Genomic DNA, 8728 nt, shown 5'->3' on the forward strand with positions numbered 1-8728 from the left:
TACAGAAGAATGTTATATATAAGATATAGTTGATGAAACTTGTGATCAAAATATACAATTCTTATCATACATTAGTTTTTCACTATACATTTTATATATGGAATGTTGCATAATAATATTTTATGTCTCGTTCTAATTTTATTAGATTAATGTCTGCAAATATTCTGCAATACTCTCATGCCAATACATTATTTACACTTCACCATAGTCATTATAATTTAATTATTATACCGTTATAAATAAATTTTGTTATTGCTACAAAGTTTAGAATATTATATACACTAAAACTAATACATATCTATTTTGCAATTTTTTCCATTTATTTCTATAATGTTAGTATATTTTTATAATCTCATACATCCTAAAAAAAATCCCTTAACAAACTTCAGAAATATTTATTAAAATCCCAATAATCATTTAGGAGGAGCATATTTACATACACCATTACAGAAGAATTTTATATATATATAAAATTACAGAAGAATTTTATATATAAAATTACAGAAGAATATTATATATAAAATTACAGAAGAATATTATATATAAGATATAGTTGTTGAAACTTGTGATCAAAATATAAAGATCATTTAGATTTATTCATCTTGGTAATTATATAGCAAAAACTTTAGAAAGTAGCAAATTAAATTTGAAAATTTATCTGTTCTGTGCAAGTCAAAACGATTTTTGCTAAATATAAACTTCAAATTAAATAAGCCTTTTCATAAGTATTTAATTATTCTCTTTCGTGGTACGAAGCTTATTCGAAGCTCCATCAAAAGTGGCCCATCGTTTTCCCCGGCAATTCTCCCCTGGATCTGGAGCCGACACAGGCGCAGATGAGTGTACGCGTCCATCTCCGGTGGGCTAGACGACTCGCAAGGCAGGCAGCCCTGACGCAGTCAAGTGTCTTTTTCACTTCGCCTGAATTTTATTCGGACTTTGAGTTTCTTTGATGTATATTTGTTGCAAAAATGGTGATGTTTGTGTTGTTCGGAAACAGATATAGGATATTTACTAAAAGTGACGATGACGGAGGATCGTGAGTCTGAGTAAGTAACGATATGAAATGGATGGTGGTGGTTGTTAATTGTGGGAACCAAGTTTATGTCGTATTACTTGTTGTGATGTTAATAATATTATTATGTTGACCAAAATTATATGTGGCTGCAAATTTGAAGTTGAGATGCTGCATATTTCGCCAATGCGAACCAAGCAATTGAGCAAAATTTTGTATATTAGTGTTTAATGCGCCAATGTATCCTGGAACAAAAATATGATACAATTTGTTGCAAAAATATTGTCATCAAGTCAAATTTAAATTGTTGTTCGGTTGCTGCATAAATTCCGTTAAATCACTTCTACTATTTTATCTACTTATGAAAAATACATCATTCAAACCAATATAATTAAGTTTAAAGTACTAAAATTGCTCAAAAACAAAATTTTCTAATCATCAATTCCTTCGACGTATTAAATGTATCAAACTTTCACTCGCGCCATACTTTCAAGCCAACGTCTGGCAAAACCAGGGACTCATTTTAAATGCTGTTTTAATTTCAATACTGATTTTAAATATTATGAGATTATTTTAGTGTTTTGCACATAAAACTATCCTCAGAAGTGGGTTTGCCCACATATTCCTTAATATCGTTTCCATGTTACAAATCAATGAATGAGCATTTTCATTCATTTTCAACGCGCGCTGCTACTTTCCAGATACATATTGTGACATTGAAATTTGATCTTCATTCATTTTTGTGCTTTCAGGAACAATTATATATAAAAATATATAAGTAATGAAGTTGAAAGTTCATAAGTAGATATAAAAATTTACTCTATAGTTGACAATATATTTTATTAATAAAGTAGTTAACTTTTGTTAACAATATACAAAATCCGCAAAATATAGTGCATAAAAACATAATTTACTAATATGTGTCAATATACACGATCATCGATTTGTATTATGCTGCTTCTTACTATACATTGCATCTTAATATTTTACTTAATATGGAATATTGCATCTTAATATTTTATGTCTCGTGGCAATTTTATTAAATTAATGTCCTCAAATATTTTGCAATACTCTCATACTGGACTGTGACTCTCATACAGTGACTGGAAATTTGTATCCATACATACATACACACACACACACATACACACACACACACACATCCATTTTTTCTGAGGTATGCCAAAACGTTCAGAAACCTTCAAAACGTCGAGAAATGTAAAAATTTTCAATTCCGATTTTCGGCCCATTACAATAACTTACCCTACGGGAAGTTAAAAAACGATGGAAAAATATTATATTTATACGTATATTATTTAACTTATAGACAATCAAAAACAATTTTTTGAGTTTTATAGTAAAAAAAATAATATTTATTAGTATTAGTATATAAAAAAATAATATTCATTAGTAAAAAATTATAATGATTGAAATTATAAAATTCAGATTATCGTTACAATATATTATTTTAAGTTTGCAATAAATTGATCTATTCGCAAATTAAATAAATGAAAAAAAATATTTCTCAATAACTATATTTCCTTAACAATATTTTTCAAGATCTAGGTGAAGTTTTATCTCTGTTTCAGAAACCTCGTTACGTGCAATTAATTTGAATTGATGATTTTTATAAGTCAGATGATCGTAATAGTTTATTTATCATAACTTTTATAAAAAAAATTATTTCACTTTACCCTATATCTTCTTTATCAACATTTTTCGGAATCCAGATCAAGTTTTACCTCTGTTTCGAAAACCTATTGATAAACTATAGTTACGTATGCAGTTTAGGGGGCATCCATTAATCACGTAAGCAAAAATTTAGGGAATTTTGGACCCCTCCCTCCCCCTTGGCCATACATGGTGATATTCAAAATTACCACCCCTCCCAAGTCCCAAGTTTCAAGCCATTCTGAATTGTTTAACAATATAAAAATCAATTGACGTACCTTGATTAGGACTTGCTTTGTAATTTTTTGGTATTAGTTAAATGATTGTGGTGGTTCAAATCAGTGATTTCCAAAGTGGTCCACATTAACCTCCGGGGGTTCTTACGGAAAAAAAATTGGGGTCCACAAGACGAAAATGGGGATCCACAATAGTGGATGACAATGCATTACGTTGATATACTATCTTATAAGATATACTATCAACTTATGCTATCTATGATAAAAAATTATATACAATATTTATAAATATAAATAAAACGTGAATGAAAGTATAGTTTTGTTAAAAAAATATAGTAACTTGTAGCATAAGTATAGTCATTCGATTTGTAGTCGCAATATGATTGAGTTTGTGATTTTTCTGAATAATGAAATACTAGGAAAATATTCTTTGCCTATTTTGAGACTGTCATAGTATTCCTAAATACTATAGGTGAAAACGATTTATTAGTTGTAAGATAGACTGCAGAAGGAAGGTTGAGCGTTATTACTGATAAATTTTTTGATAGTCTTTTATAGAATGTCTAAATCAGATGCCAATCTATTAATTTGGCGTCCAGGTATGATATAAATAAATACTATCGAAAAAAATCGTCCTAGCAACAAAATAATTGGTATGCATTTGTGTGTTAATGCCTTCATAGTTCGTAAATGTCATACATAAGCGACACCTTTAACATTTAAAATGTTCAGCAGTCAGTCGAACGTCCGCATCGGTCCACTGAACATGATGAATTTATTATAAAATTCATAATAATTTTGCTGTGCAAGTGCTATTTTAATTTAATAATTGCATGAGAGTGATTTTGTGTTGTTATGCTTTGTGTCAAATCAAAGTGATGAATACGATAAATTATACCTGATAAATTATACCTGAAAATCAAAACGGAATAAGGGCCTGTGGATGACCAGGGTAATAGAAAATTGTAACTTATCTTTAGTATATTTAATCAAAATTCTTAACATCCGGTACCCGTGGCTAATTTTTTTGATAGGGCCTGTAGTGATTTTTTAAGGAAATCTATCAGTAAAAATAGTCACTTTGTAGCTTTTTGGTTTAATTTTAACAAACTTCGAAATTTTTCAGTGTTTTTACTTATACGTTGAATATGTTCGAGAATTGAACATGGGCCTCCTCTGTTTTATTTGTTTATTTATTTTTTGAATTTTAATATAAATTTTTTACATCTCATTATCAGACAGACCGAAGTGCCTGGTATGAGAGATTGTACAAAATATCTATACAATAGTATATATTTAAGTAGGAGTACTTCTAATATTGCCACCTGTTAATTGAATAGCAGTGGAAGAAAGTAATTGATCTGGATTAAAATTTTTATCTACTGAATCGATGTGAAGAAATTGACGCAATCACTATAAAAATTAAATTTATATCTGGGCTATTCCTGGGAATTTTTGAACCGCGACTCTTTTAGTTCGAGGACCCTTGCCTTTCTACCATCTCTGCCAACCTATAGTAACTCCTCTGATTTTTACTCTTATAACTGGAACTAAATCGAGTGTTTTCTAAACGTTTATTAACTTTCTAAATATTGCTTGTTAATATTTTTTGAACATATTTTGCTTAAGTATAACATCAAAAAAATGCATTAATACGTATGTGATAGTTCAGAATTGCTCATTAAGTTATTAAAATAAAGATTTTTTATCGCTAATAATAATTTAAATATATATTTAAACGTATACTACATAATTATATCTAATCACCTAATTGTAGGATTTGCAACTTGCAACAATCTTTTATAAGTCATAGAAAAACTAATATTAATAATATTTATTGTTATATTGTATAAGTTTTTGAGATACTGTTTCTTATGAAGGTTGGCAGTATGACTTTTTATAAATTGATTTATACACAAATTAAATCATTTTGAAAGTTTTGATTTTTTTGGCCTGTAATATAATATTGTAATTAAAATTTTGGATTGCGTTACTATTATCGACAAATTTAAAATTTTATTTATCTTAATTTGATTTTGATTTATCAATATTTTCGCTTCATATAATGTATGACAATTTATGTAAATGCTAAATTTTTTAAATAGTTATATTGATTAATATAAAAATTACACCAAGGGCTAGTTGAAAAAAAACCTAGTTGTAACAATTAAAAGTTTATGTACAGATTATTACATCGTCAAAGAAAACTATTGGTCCAATTCTATTGTAAAATAGACCAATGTTATGGCAAGGCTATGTTGCGTTCCAGTTTTCATACAGAATGCAACTAAACACTATTAATTGCCTTGTATTTGCTGTGCGATCAGGTGTTTTATGCATAAAATGCAACTTCATCCATATGTTATCAATAAGGTGACCATACGTCCCGGTTTGACAGGGACGGTCCCAGATTTCTACCTTGTGTCCCGGGTTTTTCTAAGAGCAATATTTACCTCGGATTTAGACTTTTGACCTTTGGTCTCGCATTGACTCGTTTTTTTGATAATTAATCGATATATTACCAACAATTATGAAAACAAACAAACAAGTGAAGATTTTTTCAATTTAATTATGAAGAAAATAAAATAGAAATATATAAGGTATAATATGATAGCATAGAAAAAAAGTATTACATATAATGCAATAATAAAGTTCTCACTAAAAGTCCGCAATTCTGAATTTAAAAAAAAATCATATAAAAAACTGTTTTTCATTGTCGTACTAAATTGTATCCTTAGATAACATTAGTTATTTTAAAAATGACACCCCCCCCCCGTCCCGATTATTATCAAGCCATATCAAAAAGAAGCAGTTATTATAACATCGTTTCTTTATATTTGTGTGTTTTCTAGGTTAGGTTTTTTGTCTAAAACACCTGACTGGTCATCAACCACATAACATTTGATAGTTTTTAGTACGACTTTATATGAAAACTGAATCGGTCACAATAACTTTTATCTTTCAATTGTAACTCCTAGTAGTGTGGTTCTTTACTAAATTAATTCTGATTCAATTTTATTCCAGGGTTCTGGTACGTGTTTTCGCGCAGGTGATGTACAATGAGAACGACCACTGGACCGCCGACAAAGGCCTCTCGGCCGTTTCCGTCATCAAGCGTAAGCGAAAACCGAACCAGACCGCTATCACGAAGCAGCCGTCGACGACCGCGGCGCCCGTTTCGTCCACTACCGACAACCCGCTCGAGGGAAGATTCGCCAGCGTAGAACCGATACATTGCAACGAACAGGCGGACAACTATGTTAATCTGTCCGATTATGAATACAGGATCGTTGGATCATGCACCATCGACAACAAAGTAAGTAAAGTCAATACAAATTTTTTGGGCATTATATATTTGTTGCAGTACGCCAAATCAAAGCATCCCATATCTTCTTTATATATAAAAATAAGTCGGGTTTTCCTTCCTGACGAAATAACTCCAGAACGCACGAACCGATTTCGACAATTTTGCATTCGTTGGAAAGGTCTCGGGCTCCGCAAGGTTTATAGCTAAAAAAAAGTTGTGCATTGTGCCTTAATGCAAATTGCTGAAACTTCACGCACCGTAATTAAAAATTCGAGTAATGACATTAGTGAGAATTATCAGAATTATGCTTGGTTAAGTCAACGAGCAATTCTTGCCGCAAAGAATAATGATGTACCTGGCCCTGAATTTCACCATTCAATCAAAAATTGCTGGCGATTTGGTGACATACCAATGATTCTGACTGGTCTTCCGTTTGACTTCAAACGATTGCAATATCCGTCGCGTTCGCAATAACATGTCGCAAGGCCAATCGCTTAGTGTTTGCGGGATAAATTTCAAATAGATTATTTAGAAAATCATTGTTTTTCACATGGGCAGTTATACGTTGCCTGTTCACGAGTCAGACCAAAAAACAAAAAATGTGGTTTACCAAAGATCACTTCCATGAAACGGATAATTTGCGGATTCACTTTCATTTACTTAGGGAAGTTCAACTAAAAAACACTTCATTTTTGTAATCAAAATAAATTTGTTACTGTTGTATAATAAAATCAAATTTTTCCTTTTGAAATATAAAACAAACAAAAAATTTCTCCTTTTTTCTCACGAAACCATCTGGTGGCGAAACGGAGTTCGTCGGGATTGCTAGTTATGATATAAAAACAACAGAAATCTAATCAAAAATTATCAAAGACACCACGACTAGTACTTAACAAAATAAAGAACCCGCTGACTAGACATTACTACTCTTCAAAATACAGTAGAATCCGATTAGTATGACGCCGGATATATTGGCAACCGCTTATTATGACGTAATCGCACTAGGAAGTTTGGTTTCCATATAAAATTCCTTAAAAAAACAGCTGTCTAGTCGGTTGACCCACTTTTGCAAAAAATTATGTCCAATTATAATGACCGACATAATTTTACATGATGTGGCCAAGTCTACGAAAGCAATTGCTAGTCTTTTATGCACAATAGCAATAGGGACTGTTTTTACAATAAAATTATGTAAAGAAATCAATCAAAAATTACTGATTACTTACATTAAAAAATCACATTTGTATGTTTATGGATAGGGTAGACCAATTATTAATAAAAGTAAAATTATATTTTTTTAACAAAAATATTTGATAGTAGAGGGCAAAAAATGTATAAATTCATAACCAACCATCACCTTTATTCTTATGACTTTGCTATCAGAAGATAAGCGGCACATAACTGCAATAAAAAGGGCCAACTGAACCTTTACTTTGGCAAAGGTGTAAGCAATAAAATAGTAAAGTTTTTAAAAAAAAAGCAATTTCACAAGAGATTAATTAAATAAATTGTTATTCCGACTCATCTAATGAATATTTCTGACCAATAGCAAATCAATGTAATATGCTGTGTTATCTTTGTAACAAGTCAACCCACAGAATTAATATTTTGCATTGGTTCAATAATGTAGCGTAAAATCCCTTTAAAATTTAATAGAAGAAATTGCATCTGTTTGCCCTCTGGTTGTCCCACTTTACCCCGTATGTGAGGTAAAATGGATCAGATACCAAATTTAAAAAAAATAGTAAAAAAAATTATATTTATATAATTAGGAATTATGTGAATTTTTTCTGTACATAGTTCGATAGATGCTTGTTTGATGTGTTTTATGTGTTGCAAGGTTGTTCATTGAGTTTAGACAGTATAATTACTGAAAGTCGAATTGGACATTTGTGCCCCGCCTTATCCTACGTCAATTTTATTTTATATTAAATTTTAATATGTGTCATTTTTATTTTTAATTAAAATGTATATATAGGCTTTTCTTTTAAATTACTGAAACATTAATTACTGTAACATATTCACATATTAAAACGTTTTTCTTCAGTATGCTTAGTATGACGACCGGTTAGTATGACGAGATTTTGGCGCCCCTTCGATGTCATACTAAGCGAATTCTACTGTACATACATAAACCGACTGACGTACCAACAATACTCGACCATATAAAAAGCTCATCGAACATTTTTATCAAAAATGTGGGTCATCCTAATACTAACATCGCGGGTCTCGGCCAATATACTAGAGACGTAGTTTGGTATGGCAATCACGCTATGCCAAACTATATACTGATCGACCCATAGCGGTTAAATAAGGAGCATATTGTATACACTTTGTAATCAATATTTATTATATATATTAAAATCATATGTTATATAAAGTACCCACGGCTAGACAAATATGTACAAAAAGCAACAATGTAAAATGTATTCGAAATATTGCAATAAATACTTTTGTCTGTCTGTCTGTCAAAAATCATCACAAATTAAATCATTACAG

The 8728-nt window shown here is 30.4% G+C and overlaps 1 protein-coding gene across 1 annotated transcript; it reads left to right on the top strand.

The window, feature by feature from the left end:
* The first annotated feature begins 924 nt into the window (after window positions 1–924).
* LOC113373775 lies at window positions 925–8161 on the top strand. Its single transcript, XM_026614051.1, has 3 exons — window positions 925–1049; window positions 5947–6238; window positions 8030–8161. The coding sequence occupies exons 1-3, from the start codon at window positions 1027–1029 to the stop codon at window positions 8159–8161; spliced, it is 447 nt and encodes a 148-aa protein (XP_026469836.1). The 5' UTR covers window positions 925–1026.
* Window positions 8162–8728: the final 567 nt, after the last annotated feature.

Source organism: Ctenocephalides felis, unplaced genomic scaffold, assembly GCF_003426905.1.
Source record: "Ctenocephalides felis isolate EL2017-DRISC unplaced genomic scaffold, ASM342690v1 CF-g0.4_SCAFFOLD_01604, whole genome shotgun sequence".
Lineage (NCBI taxonomy): Eukaryota > Metazoa > Arthropoda > Insecta > Siphonaptera > Pulicidae > Ctenocephalides > Ctenocephalides felis.

What these genes read in the sequence shown, in the direction of transcription:
- LOC113373775 (XM_026614051.1), top strand. Translation starts at nt 1,027, where the DNA reads ATGACGGAGGATCGTGAGTCTGA. An exon ending in ACGGAGGATCGTGAGTCTGA is followed by an intron (nt 1,050 to 5,946) that starts GTAAGTAACGAT and finishes ATTTTATTCCAG; the next exon opens with GGTTCTGGTACGTGTTTTCG. An exon ending in CATGCACCATCGACAACAAA is followed by an intron (nt 6,239 to 8,029) that starts GTAAGTAAAGTC and finishes TTCTGTACATAG; the next exon opens with TTCGATAGATGCTTGTTTGA.